This window comes from Falco punctatus (genome assembly GCF_963210335.1).
Source record: "Falco punctatus genome assembly, chromosome: 6".
Taxonomy (NCBI): Eukaryota; Metazoa; Chordata; class Aves; order Falconiformes; family Falconidae; genus Falco; species Falco punctatus.
The window spans coordinates 50,621,305-50,638,266 of NC_137585.1; the positions used below are offsets into that span (position 1 = coordinate 50,621,305).

General features: G+C 39.1%; 1 protein-coding gene and 1 long non-coding RNA gene across 4 annotated transcripts in view; one reads left to right on the forward strand and one right to left on the reverse strand.

Annotated features, from left to right (window-relative positions):
- The window catches only part of LOC308065763, a 32,420-nt gene extending 27,838 nt beyond the window's left edge, over positions 1-4,582 (forward strand). Inside the window, exon 2 of the long non-coding RNA XR_013928912.1 lies at positions 1-4,582. This exon is cut by the window's left edge and continues 27,398 nt beyond it. This is a non-coding gene — a long non-coding RNA (uncharacterized lncRNA).
- On the reverse strand, positions 4,354-16,946 carry ZCRB1 (zinc finger CCHC-type and RNA binding motif containing 1). 3 transcript variants are annotated; one of them, XM_080392134.1, is made up of 8 exons: positions 16,794-16,944; positions 11,690-11,777; positions 11,490-11,518; positions 8,253-8,364; positions 8,066-8,173; positions 6,545-6,654; positions 6,369-6,444; positions 4,354-5,035 (listed from the first exon to the last, which is right to left on the reverse strand). In XM_080392134.1, exons 2-8 carry the CDS (start codon positions 11,771-11,773, stop codon positions 4,904-4,906), a joined length of 651 nt encoding a protein of 216 aa, XP_080248260.1. In that variant the 5' UTR covers positions 11,774-11,777; positions 16,794-16,944; the 3' UTR covers positions 4,354-4,903. The 3 variants fall into 3 exon arrangements, with proteins under 3 accessions (XP_080248260.1, XP_080248261.1, XP_080248262.1); XM_080392135.1 differs by lacking the exon at positions 8,066-8,173 and having other exon boundaries at positions 16,794-16,946; XM_080392136.1 differs by lacking the exons at positions 11,490-11,518; positions 11,690-11,777; positions 16,794-16,944 and adding an exon at positions 10,444-10,568.
- Between the last annotated feature and the right edge of the window lie 16 nt (positions 16,947-16,962).

Here is a 16,962-nt window from a genome sequence, read left to right on the forward strand (position 1 = left end):
CTGCCACAATTTCTGTAACTCTTTACTTGCTGCTTTATCTATCACATCCATTCAATACTTGTATAAGCACACATCTGTTAGCCAGGCACTGATGAAACATTATTTCACAAACCTTCTTCAACTTAAAAAAATACTGCTTTCTTTTTACATGCAGAATCTCCTCAGCTTATCCCTTCTAGGATACATTTTATAGACACCAGCATAGATACAAGAAACAAGGTCATCTACACTGACAGTGACTAAACCCTCCACTTTACACCTCTTTCTCTAAAGAAGGAACAGTGTAGTAATTTTTAATATTGCTGTCAACAGCTACAGAAAAAAAACTCACCTCGTTAGGATCTGTAAGATAAACAAAGCTGTTTAGTATGAACATTTTAAGGACACCTAAAACCAGTTTTGTAATCTATACTAAAAAGAAGCAATCAGCTATCCAATACCAATGTTTAAGATAATACAGCTCGAAGAGCATTACTGGAAATATTTTTATGGAAGAGCAATGGTGGAATTGTGATGGTATATGTTACCATATTGACACTCCAGATGCCAAAAAGAATAGAAAGCAGAAATGAAAAGGCCCATATACTAGTTAATTCTAAACATTCACAGTAGCACTTACTACATCCCATTTTAAAATCACATTTCACATCTAGCTGTTCTAAGCAATTTAATATTTTGTGCCTCAAAAGACTACAGCCAAACCACATGCACAGCTCACCTTCCCATGCTACAATGTCACCTCTGTAGATCAAAACAGGGTTATCCCAGAGAACAGTGACCCAGAAGCCAAAGATAAAGTGTTTACAATTTGTTCCAGACATCACCTATTTAGCTACACATAGTTCTTTATATTTACAGCCCCTTCTATTGCTCTGCTGAGAGTAGTAACCTGAATATGCCAAGAACATAGTGGGAGCCTGTGAAATGTTGACTAAAATTACTCCAGTGTCTCATAGCTGCTGTGGTTTAACAAGTGCTGCACAGGCACAGTATAAGCAATACCATTTATAATCAGTTAAGCTAATCATCCTTATCCCCCTTCCATAGCTCCTGCTTCCCCAAGGACAGATAAAAGTCATTTTGTAGTGGCTTTTGAGACACTGTTCTGTTAGCCATTTCAATAGATGAGAGGTCCTATGACCCAGAAAGCATTATTCTGACAATTTTCAAGCTGTTTTAAAAATACAAGAGACAAAATCTAGTAAGTGGATGTTTGCAGAAAGATTCAAGTTTTTGACATTATTAAAACCAAAAAAATCTGTCTGCCACTTAATGTCATTTTCTCTATAATCAGAGCCATATTATATATGCTCTATAACTAGCATTCAGCTAAGCTAGGTACCTCAAAATACAAAAAAACCCAACCAAACCCAAACTAACACAAAAAACCCCACCCACAAACCCCTGTGGTTTTTCTAGCAATAACAGGAAAGGTGTTCTACAAGGCGTTTTTTATTCTCTTTTGATAACATGGCTATATAGCCTCATCTGCCTGGCCTGGAGCCATACAGCCACCAAAGCTGTTTTCTGCTTCCTGAGCTGGTGCTTTAAGATACCAAACTCTGACAAGTGCACCACTCTGTTGCTCAAGTTTTGAAAACTAATTGCGCCTCATTTGCCTGATCTAAATTAGGAGCCTAGTTAATGCACCACCTAGCCTCTGCTGACTGGACTCGGATGGAAACCTGAAGCCATGCTGCTTAGAGTAGGTGAAGTTGGGCATGAACAGGAGCAAATCCCTTGGCATTCGAAGATCCAAATGGGACTTAGCTGACAAGCTGTGGCCTTCTTCCAGAATGAGGCAGCTGCATCAGGGGGTGCTGCAGACAACAATTTTGGATTTAAGCATGCAGAACAGGTATTCGTGCTATCCAACTTGATGGTTATCTAAGACAAGTGTTCTGAATTTCTCACCTACAGATGCTTCGTTATCTTGCTAACAAAGAATAGAAAGATAAAACTATTCAAAAGACCAAAGTGCAAAACTGCTACTCCTCCAAAGTGCCTCTAGATCCTGTTTTAGGCACTAGGTACTTTCTTCTTTACCCTGACTCTAAGTCAAAAACAAGAAGTGCTGCTAATCAATAGAAGTTCAAACAGAGTTAAGAATACTGTTAAAGGAGGATGATTTAAGGTAAGGAATTCTAGATGCCAATCCTGCACAGAAGCAGGATCATTTTAATCTGTTTCCTTTCCAATGTCACCTGCCTCAAGTGACTGTATGCTTATAACAAAAGAGCATGGAACAACACCGCTGGGTCAGTTGTAACAGTCTGGACTGAGCTATTGCTTCATGCTGACAAAAACAAATCCTACAGGGAAAGCAGGGAGGCAAAAGCAGCAGAGTAGAAAGATACATCAACATGCTTCAGCTACCGGAACTCTTGAAAAAGTACAGTATTAGGTCAGAACAAAGGTCGATTTTGGTTTTATTCTGACAAGACACCAGGAGCAAATATGAAACTGTAAAATGTATATGAATAAAACATTCCTAGACTGTTAATATCTCTGTATATTTTACAGTTAGAGGTAGTCAGTAACTTAAGATATTTCTGAATGGAAACTGTATTTAAACTAACATTTTAAGTATCATATTCAACATATAAGCCTAATCCTTTTGACCCTATGACCCTGAAAAAGTCTCATAGCAGTGAGTTCTATTACTACATTACACAGCATAATGAAATAAAAGTTTGAAACTTGCTGCCTTATCATTTAATTGAAATCTTAATTCTTATAAGCTATCAGATTTCCAAATCAGCATCACAGACAACATCAAACTGGTTCTCTGTCACATTTTAGTTTTCTATCTTTTTTAAAAACACCGTTGAACATGGTATTGGAGAAGACAACAAACCCTGATTTTAAGTAGTGGCATAATACTTTTGTTTCTTTTGCTTTTGATTTTTTTAAATTTTGTTTTATTTTTACTGCCATTGAACCCCAACCTAGCATTTTCAGAGAAGCATGGTGGCAGCAAGATTTTCTTCCTTAGCAGAGTTTAGAACTTCTCAGTCTTCATTATTCTACACATGAAGTGATTTGCATTTATTAACGCTAAGTTACACCTGGCACTTCAGTACTTAGCTATTCAGTATCAAGAGATCTTTCCAAAATTCAGTAAAGGAAGCTTCAGACTGAATATATAGTACTTTCATTAGAAAGTAAGTCTTTGGATTACCGAGTCCAAGACCTTCCTATGTATAAAGCCCAGTATTTCTCCCCATTCTGTGGTGTGAGTAGTTCATACAGAATTATCTTTTACATTACTTTGTTCTGCTTCTGAACTCTGGTGAGAGTAGCAACAGAAGACCCCAGAATTACCTCCTGAAAGTGACTGTTTTATATTAGCTTGGGGTTGGTGGTGTGTGCTTTGCACCCAGTTATATATTTGAAAGTGAATTGGTATTAATTATGAATATGTAATGGTGTATTTGAATTTACATTTTCCGTACTTGGAAGAAAACCAAGATCCGATGAGCAACAGGAAGAGCTGAAAACAGAAACAGAGGCCAGCTGATCTCTTCTTCCAACTGTAAAAGTGTGAATGTGATTTATATTGTGCCTCCTAAAAATGAAAAGTTTGACCACACCAGGTAGTCAATATAAAAGGATTACCACCATCACCATGTGTCTGTGGTTTTGGGAGCGATCACTGCTGCAAGGCTTTGTACAGTTTTCCTAATGTGTCTATGAGGCTTTTTAGGAGAACACGGCTAGAACACTACAGAGATTTAAGGACAGAGACACTATTTAAGAGATCTGAACAGCTTTAGGCAAAAGCCAGGTGCCAACACGCTTTGCTTCGAGACTATGACAATTCAAAGTATACATGAAAACTGACTTCTAAGCACACAGGAAACTTTGTGCCTTTGGGATTTTGCCAGCAGGTTCAGATGCCTGAGAACACAGAACTGTAAGCCATGTTAGACACAAATATATTTAAAATCCTGTGCATAACTATATTTACTGTGTTAGGCACCCAAATAGTCAGGAGAAACAGTGCAGTATAAGCCCTTATTACAGCAAGAGACTTACGATATCAGATCAGAGCATATTAGAACATATGCACATTCCCATTTTTAAAAATACGGCCATTCTCATTTTTAATGCAAGAACAACAGAACTATCAACCTTAATATTTTTTCAAGTACGTTTCAAGACTGAACTAATCACCACATCACTTTTAACTTGCATCTCCTATGAAGTCTATATTGTATACAAGCTATATAGTACTATGAAATGTACAGCAAGTTACTAAATATGTGCATAAGACAGAAGATCAACATCTTAATATCCTTTTGGGAATCAGACAGATGTATTGTTAGTCTAAAATGATTTCACAGACCAAGCTGATATGACAGTAGTTTATTACATTACGCATGAAGAATTAAAAGACTAGTACAATGCTTAAGGCTGAAATTCAACCCTATGCAGAAGAACTAGTACACGATTCATATACTACTGAAGTACTACTAAAGCACTGCTTCCAAACAGGCAATAAACAGAGCATTACATAAACCATCAGTGATGTTAACAGTGATCCTAAGAGGAACTCCTTTCAGGAAAAAAAAAAAAATAATGGGAAATTCTCTTACAAAAGATTTCACTCCAACGGTCTGGGTCTAGATACTAAGTGCAAGAAGCATTGTCCCTGATAATTTTCTGGATGTAAGTGTAGAAACACATGTCTCAAGTTCTCTTAAGAAACTGCCTTGAAAGGTGAAGTTTAGAGAGAGAGAGATATCAGAAGATCAGAGGTTCAGAGGGCAGGGTAGAACTACAACGTGATTTTCATTAAGTGTCTTCAACACCAAGACAAAACCTGTATTACACTTTGTAAAGTGCTACAAAGTTATCTGTACACTATATATACCATATATGCATATAAAACAGTATTCTTTCAATCACTAAGTTCTTCCTCATCACTGAAATAAGCACTTTTCTTAATCCGTGGACGTTTTGAATCATCTGAAATTGAAGATTCCCCTGCAGTCTGCGTCCATCTTTGCTGTTCTTCCTCAATTTTGGCTTGCTACAATGAAAGAAGGAAAAGTATTAGCTAGGATTAAGAACAATTACAAATAATAATGCTAATTATTAATGTGTATTGAATTATTTAATAAGTTAAAGAATTCAAAGGGTTTGTTTTCATTTGCACATAAACTGTGTGATGAGAAATGTTTTTTAGTGCATTTGAAGTAGTTCTCACATGCAAACAGTAAGTGTTTGGCACCAATGCAGGCCACATGACTACCTTCTATTTTCAAAGAGGGCTTTCCCATGGCAGACTTACAGAACTATAGAGCAGCTGAGATCTGAAGCAAAGAATGCATCATGTTTTAAACTGACATTCCTGAATCAGCTTTGTTCCACTAAAAAGTCTTCTACCTGTTGTCTTTTGCAGTCATTCATTCAGGGAATGAATGTCTTCAGGGATGTAAGAGTTATTCAACTAAAGGTTTAAATAGATGCTTCCTATTTTTACTGGGAAATACACTATCCCAGTTAAAAATATCGGGATGACAAGAGAAATGGAAATGTTTCCTGGCTTGTTTACATTTATAGGTTTTACTACTGGAATTTTCTGGGGGTGGAGGAGGATAATTCTGCATATTTGCATCATTTTTTTTGACTACGTAATGTGTAAGTTTTGCACTCATCACAATCATATTTAGAAGAAAGTTATCTTAAAAACTTTTGAGCGTTTCTAGGGAAGCCTGGGCACACAAGGGACAGCTGAGGACCAGGGAGCCAAGAAACCTGAACAGCAGGTCAGGCTTGCTCTATGCAGTACAGCAAAAGCCTCTAAAGAATTATTAAAGATAGCAATACAGCTGTCAGACTATTAAAAAAAAATTGCACTAAATATATTTTGAGAGGTCTATTAGAGACTGAGATGGACAGAGCAAAGGAAATGCTCCAGAAATAAATGTTGTTTCAGGATATTCAGTGAATGACGGCAGAGGATGTACGTTGTTATTTATATATTACTTTTTCTGGCTGCTCAGTTAACAGAGTAAAGACGGATTTGTGGACCAAAAACGTATTAGAGCATCACAGCAGTGATGACGGGAAACTAACTAAACAGCAAGGGAGCTTGAAGGAAAGAAAAAACTGCTATGCACAAACAATGCAATAGTGAAACGGGGCAGGGGGCAAGAGAAAAAAAAGGACCACTGAACATGCCTGCAATATGAAGGAACCGGCTATAGTCAACAACTACTGCCAGGCAAGAACGCCCCGAGTGCAACAGAGCAGAGAGACCTACAGGTGTATCTCAGAGCTTTTGAAAAGCAGCTAAAAAGGAAGTAGAGTTGCATTTAGATAGTAATGAATAATAACTATGCAATGCTTCAAATTTGTACCTGAAAAGCTATGGCTTGGCTGAGGCTATCTAGGGCAGGGTCTTCGCCTTCCTCTTCGCTTTCTTCTTCCTCCTCACTTCATTGTGCAGAGAGAGAGAAGAATACATAGATCTTTAAGTGTTCATTATGAAAAAGCTTCCTAAAAGGGGTAGTGACATGCAAATAAATATACATACATTTCTTCTGGCTCAACTATTTTCTTTCTCTTCTTCTTTTCTTTCTTTTTTGGTGGCTCCCGCTCTCCTAGCATATTTTTAGGACAAGCATAACTTAAGTGTCCTGCTTCCTTTGAGAAAAAGAAATATTGCTTAACAGAAACCATTACAAACAACTGTATGTTAAAACCTATCATGAAGAAAGTTAATGTAAGACAGTTCACGGGGAAAAAAATGGAAGCAATTAGTAAGATAAATTAGCACACAGAAGACAAACTCTTCTCTATAAGCTTGCCATAGAAACGAAGAGATCGGTGGTGATATGCATGTTTAACTGCAAATTGAGAAAAAGCTATAAGCAAAGTAGATTTACTTTGGTTGTTGCAATAGCTGAATACACTAACTACAGTACGGTTTATGTTCAAGACAAGATATAAACCTCAGCATTAACAGTTTAAGAAACAGGAAAGAATCAACATTTTTGTTCTAAAATTGTGTTATGAATATAAATCAAGTTTGTATTTGACACTGAATACTATTCAAATCTCAATCTCCTATGTTACTATGTTCAGGAAAAGTAAGGAACTGCCTAAAACTTAGAACACACTTCTGTACAAAAACAGTTGTTTCCAATATTTATTTTACTTCCAATAATATAGAAAAAGCAGATATTTTGATGCAAAGGTTAGGACGTTTTCCTTCTCAAACAGATTTATCTGGATACTCAGAACTGTCTGCTCATCAGTATGTTACATGAATTTACATGGACATATTTTCCCCCACATCTAAAATGCCAAATAAAAGACAAAAGGGGTACTACCATTCCTGAAAATGGTACAACTGCTATGCAAGTTGGTAATAGCAACAGAAAAAAATTAATTTAACAGCACAGGCAGGATTAACAATGGCCAAATGGAATATCAAGCTAAGAATCTGTGCTGGTTTTGGCTGGGGTAGAGTTAATTTTCTTCATAGTAGTATGGAGCTACTGAAAACAGTATTGAGAATTCAGGGATGTTTTAATTATTGCTGAGCAGTGCTTACAGAGTCAAGGCGCTTTCTGCTCCTCACACTATCCTTCCAGCAATTAGACTGAGGGTACACAAGAAGCCGGGAGGAGGCACAGCTGGGACAGCTGACCCCTACTGACCAAAGGGATATCCCAGACCATATGACATCATGCTCAGCAACAAAACTGGGGGGAATTTGGCGGGGTGGTGGTGGTGTTACCAGTCAGTTAGCGGTGAGCGATTTTTTTCATTTGCATCATCTGTCTTTCTTGGGTTTTATTTCCCTCTCTGTTATTTTCCTTTTCATTACATTTTTTTTAATTACAATTATTACTATTTTATTTCAATTACTAAACTCTTATTATCTCAACCCAGCAGTTTTCTCCCTTTTACCCTTCCAATTCTCTTCCCTTGCATCCCACTTCAGGGGGAGCAAGCAAGCAAGCAGCTGTGTGATCCTTAGTTTCTGGCTGGGGTTAAGCCAAAACAGTCAAAAGATGTAATATATTAGTTCAATCTTGGTTTTACTCACCCCACATTCGTAACACTTAGACTTATCAAAGTAGTTACGCCTGCGAATGAATTCTGCTGCTCTTCCATTATCAATGGCAATACTTGCTTTTATTACTCTTCCAAACAACTACAGCAAATTGGAAAAAAAAGGTAAGTATTTTGGGACTTACCCCCAACCCTCCTGCCATGACAACTTTCCAGTTTACCTGTTTGTTATTAAGTGCCCGAGAACAGTTTTGTGCAGATTCTTTATCCAAAAACAAAATAAAGGCGACTCCTTTGCTCTTCCTGGTGTCTTTGTCTTTCATAATAGTAACTCTGAAAACATATAACCACATTACTGATACGCTAAAATTACTTCAGAGACATTTCTTTCTTAAAATCTCAGTGGGATCTTAGCTTTGTTATACAGCAAATGGAATAAGTATATTTAATAACAGAAAGACTCACTAAACAGAAATCCAAAGGACAGCTAACCTGGCCATGTGCTTACACGTAGAGTGGAGATAATCTAAAAAAAAAAAAAAAAAAAAAAGTATGTGGGGTCTTTCTGGGGCTAGCGTCATTCTTTATTCCCTTGAATGACCTGAAGAACAGAAAACATACTCTAGGTTCGCAGACAACTTAACTGGAGGGAACTACAAATGCTGGAGGTAAAATGAAAATTCAGGACCAATCTTACCATTGCTGAAAAACATAAGTGTGTTCAACTGCATCCAAACTAAGAAACTATCTTCATATAGGACTAACCACTAAACAGATTAATGATGGGAAACAGTAAGTATATGCAGTATTGTTCTACAAATATCTCCAGCTGAAATCCAAGCAGAACACAGATGCATGTGCTATTTTACATGACATAAAAAGTTAAATCTTCAATCTAATATTGGAATTAACAGCTCCAGTAACATATCAAGAAATTCAAGACAGATCTAGACCCAGTCAGTTGTATTTAGTCCTTAAAAAAACCCCACATGTCTGCATGTACATAAAAGTACATGTTAAAAAGTAGGGAATAAACTCGTCCCTGTGTCTACCATGGGCAGAACAAGGTTCAGCCATAAGGCAAGCCAAAATTGTAAGTTGGAATAGGCCAGTTAAAAAAAAAAAACACAAATTCTACTTTGATGCAGAAGACCTATGAGAGAACCTGTATAAGTAACAGATGACCTACACAGCAAAAACTGTATAAAATAAAAGCTCAGCAAAGAAAGCTCAAGTTTCCCCCAAATACAGGCACAGAAAGAGAGATTAGAACAGGTTTTCCACCAAAGCCTCTTGGACAATAACGTGTCCAACTGGATGCATTGAGTTGAAGTGTCAATAAAACTGATTTTAGAATGATTGTACTAATTCTTTTACCTAGTCACTCTTCCAAAAGTTCCAATGGAATCCTAATACGACTGTCGGGCTTCTAATTGGGATACTGAATGTACCAGTTAATAACACAAGCACAGAAAGAAGTGTGACAATTTTTTTAAAAGTCAGCAACTTCTTGGAGCCCTAGAAAGTTTGATTTCTCACTGAACAAACCGAACTGACTGAACAAATGAACTATCATAATAGTCAGGATATATTGTGCTGAAGAAACGCAGTGCAGAAGAAAAGTCAGCATGATTTTGCTGAGTGAAGACACACCTCAAAAAAAAAAAAAGTCTATGAAAGCTTATTTAAATTAAGTTAAACCTGACCGAGATGGCATGGCAAAACTTTCTGCAAAGTGTTTTAAAGTCCCTGGACAAAGATTACAAAAATCAAGCTAATATTTGAAAAGATTATTCTAGGGAATTAATAACCAGCTCCAGATAGGAAAACTGATCCTTGTTAGCCTCAGTTTCACAGTGAAATGGCAATACCAGTAGAACCCCACAGTATCTGCACTGTTTATAGTCAGGTCAGCTTTTAAAGGGGTGAACAGGAAACAAGTTTTGCTAGATAGAAGAAAAAAAATCATGGTAGTATTTTACACATGGTATTCTGTGACTCTTTGCATTTCGTTTAGCTTCTGGCAGTGACTGGACAAAATGTTAGGAAAAACTATGTATCAGTAAGTGAATTTTTTGCAAAACAATATATAGATGGGGAAAACAGTAATTGCACAGACAGAATTGCAAGTTCTAAATTAGCTACTTTCACACAGAATGCAGCACAGGATTTCTTCTGCACTGGCATCTGATTTTTTCTGTTGTCTATGACTACAAAAGAAAAGCAAATAAAATGCTAGAAACTTTTACAGAGGAAAAAAAGAAGAGACAACACTGCTACGACACATTTTAAATAAACAAAGCATCATACAGCCAACACTTCATACAATTCCCATTCTCCTATCAAAGAAGTTCAAAAACCGAGACAGTAAGAGACCCCTACCCCCAAACACACAAAGTATATGTATATTACCAAATGATAGCAGGGAGGTCAGAAGAGTCAAGTTTATGGAGGACAAGCCCCTCGATGTGTTAACACCAGTGTTCCTACAACTTTTGCTCAGGAATTTTCTAAATCGGTAGTTCAGCAATCAACTGCTGGAAACAATAGAGACTGTAGGTGCTTAGTTGTATTGGTAACTGCATGTCTGCGCAGAACCCTACATAAAGGTTTTCCTCTCAGTCAATTTAAAAAATATTTTTTTTAAAAACTGCAGTTTGGCTTTTCCTGCTATTTGTCACCTGAAACACACTCCTGAGACTTCAAATTTAGCTCTGTATCTCAGATTATTACAGCAGCTACTAGAAGTTAAGAGTAGATATTTGCTGGTGTAGGGTTAAAAACTGAAGCATTGAGTCTTGTTATTCTGACCAGTTAGAAAACTAAAGAAACAAAACAAAGCAGCAAATTCCTTACTGCGGCATTTGTTTCTATCATTTGAACAGAGGCAGGTATTCACAAGTATTGTTCATGAATACTCAAACACTAAAAGCCATTATTACTATGCAGCCTTACATCTCATTTTAAATATAACACTAAGCAATCACAATAGCAAGTCCTTCTGGAACCACAAATAGAGGAATCATACGTTGCAGTTGGGGGAAATGTCTGTGGGAATTGTGACACCTAGTTCATATAAGCAGAAGCTCCCACTTTTACACTTATCAACTTGTGTCCCAGGTGGTGTTCAGGAGAAGGGGAACAACACTTACTAGGAGAATATTATTTCAGCTATTTCAGAGAAAAGATGATCGGTATATAACAACATTCCACTTGCTCTTAAGAACCAGTTAATAAAACCTATACACAACACAAATATTCTTACATTACGTGTGTAACTGCAAGAACTTCCAGTTGTTAAATTCAATCTATACTTTATTAAAAACGAACAGGACCTTCAATACAGTTCTAAATTCATACTGAAATTATAAAAAGCGTAAAGACTTTCAAGTGAAGCAAAGACATTAAATATTTAAAATGAAAGCTACAAAAATAGCAGGCCATATCAGGTCACTTACTTGACAACTTTCCCATACTTTGAAAATATCTGAAATATAAAATAAAATAAAAAGATTTAGCAATAAACAATTGCACTTCATTAGTAATAAATTTATCACGACAAATTTTTCTAAGTAAAAGATATAGATCAGGATTATATTTACACTCAAAATTGTTGTCAACGAGTTTAATCTGAACAATGCAGTTCTTAAAAACTTACCCTGTACAGATCGTTGTTTGTCAAAGCAAAGGGTAAATTGGACACATACACCGTGCTTTTGCTTGGCGCCAACCCACCACTCATTTTTCTGATGAAAGAAGAGAGAAGAGTTAAACTGTAGTCAGATAAATCCATTAAAAAACAGTTGCAAGATTTTTTTTAAGTTGTTTTTCAAACCTAGCCCAGACAGTCATGATAAAGTTCCAGGAAAGCACAGCTTTCATTTCCCTTTCAACATTTTACATGAAATTAGGTTTGCCTTCACGTGCTGCAGAAGACATACATTCCTTCTTCCTTCCCTGGATCCAAAGCAGATTTTTGCTGTATGCAAATCAATTTCTAAGTCATGAAAAAACAGACAAGATAGTGTACTTAAAATAAACCTCTGTTGATTTGCGCAGTAAAGAAAGGCTTAGGCCCAGAAAGAAGCAAGTAATGTCCACTTATTAAACATTATGGCCAATATGTGAAATTATTAACCTTTGTTCAAGTACCTGCATGACCTGATTCTTTATACATATTTCAGTTCAGCTGCATCCAACACAAATTAAATCACGATTGTTTTGGGGGTGGGGGGTGGGGCTGGAGAAGCTTCCCTAAGACAGAGTCCTAATTATCGGTGGGGCAGGGAGGGGAGCTACTATATTGACTTTGAAATATATCTAAGATGCTAAAGGAGCAAGCATTTCCTCTTGCATTTATTGCTCAAGCTGTCAAGCTTCTACACTGCTGTGGACCTGCAAGTGTCCAGAGCTGATCATGGACAGCACCTCCCCTAGAGACGCTCCCCCACCTCCTCCTGATTAAGAAGCTCTGTACTCACAGCAACCAGGGAAACCTCAAAGCCAGGTTCATTTCCAATCTCTTTTAAGCCCTTGGAACTAAGTATGTCTGGAAACAATGAATCAATTCAAAACCACTATTGTAACTGCATACACATCATCTAATACTAGGTGAAGAGCAGAGCAACTGAACTAACTTGAAAAAGAACAGTCTATGTTTTTCTTCATGTTTGGATGTTTCCCAAAATTTTAAGTGGTGCTAAAGTCTGTGCAAAACACTTCTTCCCTTTGATCCGCTGTGTAGCCGTGGCTCAGTCCAAGAGCTAAGCCAGTAAAATTTAAGATCAGAATAAAGCACAGCCCTTATGAGAGGGCACACCAAACAGTAAAACAAAACTGCTCCCTACACAGTCCAATTACTACCTCCCTATCCAGTTTCCTGCAGCCTTATTCCTGCCTCTTGGCACCTCTAGCTGATTGCTAACTGCCGATCAAGCCATTTCTTCAGCAAGACCACCTCATTTAAAAAATGCAGACAAATGCTGATAAAGAGATAAAAGAAACTGCAGTATTAAAAAAAAACCCAACATCTGTCATAGTACACAGTTTCTTAGGGGACTTTTCGGGTAGTGAGTCTGAACAGATTGCTTGGCCAAGTGCCAATGAAGTAACTAATATCACACTCTAATCCGGCTGTGGTTATTTTCTGGCATTTCATGATTCAGTCATCTGAAGGCTTGATATTCCCAGTAGACACTGATTATCCAAGTGTTTTGCTTCTCCTTCCTGACATGCTTACTGTATCACAATTCATTTGAGTGGCAGTTTCCAAGTGATTGAATTTTGAGGTTTTCCATGTTCAGAGACTGGTTTTTGGCACAAGCAGAAATGGCAACATAAAGGTTAAGCAAATGAAAACAGAATAAATCTGCAATAAAGCCCACACATTGCATCTGGTGTTACGCAGACTGGATTAATTATCCTGAATTCCTTGCTGCTTGGCATCAGCATCCTTGACAGGGCTAACCAGACTGACTTGGCAACACGCCACGCGAATAGATGGCCTGAAGTGCAGTTATCCAGATGTACAGCGGATACAAAGGACTCGGTAAGAGCTGCCTTAGCTCTGCATCATGGTGTGCTGCCAGTGCTAATATATTAGAACAGCAAAGGAGAAAACAGCACACGGCTACAGATCGCAATTTAACTCTGCCTAAAAGACAAGAGAAGCTAGAGCACCTTGTAACAAGAGGCCAAGCAGATGAACACACACCAGGGAGAACTGCATGACTGGAGAGCAGTCAGCTTGTTCCACACCACCACAGTGCAAACCTCCAGAGAGAAGGCGATGTGTCATGTGAAGATCACTAGAGGCCTAATAGCTCAGTTGATAGGAGATGATTAATGAATAAAAGCTACAGAAGTGCCATTTTCAGCTGCATGCTACTTTTTCCAGAAGCAAGCTGAAAGAGTTGCAGCCTGGAGCGCTGGCTGCCATACAGCTGAGATTGAGCTTTGTTTCTAGTTCCCTGGACAAACTGAGCAAAACAGCTTTGCTGCTCCAACTGCCCCAAGAGTCTTAGCTATTTGTATTGTTAGGACTATTGTGCCTGGATTTCTTACTTTTAATGTCTGCCTTGCCAGACAGGCACAATTTTAATAAAAGAGGAAGTACAGTAACTGTAAGGCTGTCACTATGCTCATGTTCAAGATCACAGAGGTTCAGATTTACCACTCCAGGAAAGAATATTTCCCCATATCTGCAGGAAAACTTTCTCTTCCAAATACTAAGGGGTCATTGGGATGGTTTATAAATATCTTATTTAAGCCAGCAGATACTGACAGGTTTGCATAACGTCAGCATTTGGGTCATTCCTCTATCTACTTAAAAGTCTGGTCATCCTTACTAAGTCTTCTGCAGGACATTAAAAAACAAAGCTTGAGCAAGTTAGAATGCAGATTTCTAGTTACCTGTTGCGAATACAGTGGTATAAATGCAATTTTAGATCCAACTACTAGCACAATTCTTCCCACACTATAAACCTTAACAAAACATCAAATGTCAATTTTCACTTTGATATAACCAATCCGTTAGTCTTTTTCTTTTTTTCTAAACCACCACAAAGCCCCAAAGCCCCTGGGGGATTACCAATGCCAATACCATACGAACAATAGCTTTCTCCCCCCCGCCCCCCCCCTTCATTTATGGATACCAACCTTGCCACATCAGCTTCATATTTATTGGTCTGACATTTTCTAGTTGTGCGTGTGTGTAAAAAATGACAGTTCCAGCTTTAATCTAACTCTCCAGATGAGACATATCTCATCCAGAGGCTCATCATTACAAGACTTTTACTTCTAGAACTTTTTAACTTCATAGAACTGTCCGATACAAGTTTAATATTTTCATCCCGTTCTTTCCTTTTGATCACCAGTCTCTATGCTCTATAGATTTTCACTTCACAGGCTGACAAAAAAAACCAAAACAAAAACCACCCACCCACCCCACCCCAAAAAAAAAACAACAACATTTGAGCTTTCTACTTGGTGCAGGGGACTCAACCGAGATTCACGTACAAGCTGACTTCTATACCGTGCTAGAGGTCTCGAACAAATCAAAACCATTTCTGTTTAATATTGAAAACTTTTACGGGGCTTCCCTGATCTTCAAAGTATTTCGTGGTTACTTAGCTGTAAAGCATCAGCTGGAGCCTGTAAATTACCTCCGTGGGGCTGAACACAACTCCCATTAATGTAATAGCCTCTCTGTAATATTAATGCCTTCTTCATTTATCATTTTCACATATTAACTTTCAGGATGGAGTTGTCTCCCATTACGATGACTTCTTGAATTCAATCTTTTTCGTCTTTTCTAACAACTTGAACTAAAAGAAGCCATTCTTTGACAAGAGACATCTGTCAGTATTAAGTCTCCTGTAAAATATATTTGGTACACAAGTATGTTTTCCTTGAATCCAATGTGCTTAGTGTGGCATCTATTACTCATGTTGAGAAGACTGATTAATTTCAGTAACTGGCTTTTCTACACTGTTCTAGAACGTATAAGGGCACCACCAAAATAGTTCAGATGCCTCTGAAGCATCAAGTGGAGTCTGAATGTACTGATACTTTCATAACTTAACATCAACATCTTAACTCAAGCACGAAGTTCTGTGTCTGTTTTTAAGTGCACAGTAGCAAGGTCAGTTTTGTGATTTAATCATTTACAGCATGTATAAATGATCTGTGAGTTACGCAAGACGGGCTCACTCAGGCCAACTAATTTGAGTTCTTGTATCTTGATCCTTGAAACACCCTATTTTATTTCTGACTTAACGGTATCAGAGTTTAGACCCAAATCAACAAACCATTAGTTGTGGTGAGAGATTGGCTCAAGCTTATAATCTGTAGTAAAGGAGGAAACCGAACTCATGTTCTCCTTGGTCCCAGGCATGGGTACTAACCACTTGCTACAACTCTACCCTGCACAAGGGGCCTGTAAAAAGTTGTCAGAGCATGTTCTGTTTTATCTCTATGTAGTGAATTAAATAGTTCAAGGCAAATATTAATCAGGATCAGAATTTGGTAAATAAAGTTGGCGCTATCAGCAGAAAGAGTACAAGAATCTTTCAATCCGCCAAAGCCAAAGATGTATACAAAAGACTCGGGGCTTGAATCAAACTACTCCCATATACTAATGTTACTACAAAAACTTCGGGACGGTAAGGTTGGGCTCCCAGACCACCAGCGGGGCTACGTTAAGAGCTTTAACGCCAGTTTCTTTTAAAAGGGATTTCCAGCGTAGTCAAGATGTGAGAAGAGCTGCTCGGCTGCACCGCACCTGGCCTCACCTCGAGCTTCACCCAGGAGAGGCAGACCCAGGTAACTCACCTGGCGACGGCCCTTCCTCCTAACCCCCGCTGAGCCAAGTGATTCCATCTCAGAGCTCACTATGTGCAAACCGACATCGAGGCGAGAGAACTACAGGCTCCTCAGAAACCCCCGCACGTCGCACCGAAGCCGAGGGCTGTCGGCAACGTCACGCTGCGGCCCCCCCGCAGCGCTGCCCCCGCCCGCTCCTTCCTTCGCTCTGCCCAGCTGCCGCCCGAAGCCAAACCGCGGCTTCCCCGGCACCGGAGCCCCTCCTACACACACAAAACCCAGAAGCGAGGCGAGCAGCCGCCCCAGGTGCAAACCAGCGCTCCGGCCGCCACCGAACCGTGGCGGCGGGGCGGGGCGGAGCGGACCCACCCCCACACCTGCTCCCGGGCCTACTCCCCCACCCCTGCCCCGTAGCGGCCTAGCCAGCCGCCCCGGCCTACCCGTCACGGCAGGACTCAGCCCGCGCGGGCTCCCATGGCGCGACGCGATAGCGGCCACCGCGCAGGCCCCGGCAGGACGCGACACACCGCTCCCGCGGCACCGCCCCAGCCGCCCTCCCGGCACGGCGGCGCTCTGCTGCCGACGCGCGGCGGCCCGCACCGCTCCCGG

Bases quoted from the DNA above. Each gene is read 5' to 3' on its own strand.
- ZCRB1 (XM_080392134.1), bottom strand. From the start codon at position 11,773: ATGAGTGGTGGGTTGGCGCCAAGCAAAAGCACGGTGTATGTGTCCAAT. The intron at 8,365-11,489 runs GTAAGTGACCTG...ATATGTTTTCAG, and splicing joins AAGTATGGGAAAGTTGTCAA to AGTTACTATTATGAAAGACA. The intron at 6,655-8,065 runs GTGAGTAAAACC...TTTTTCTCAAAG, and splicing joins CTAAGTGTTACGAATGTGGG to GAAGCAGGACACTTAAGTTA.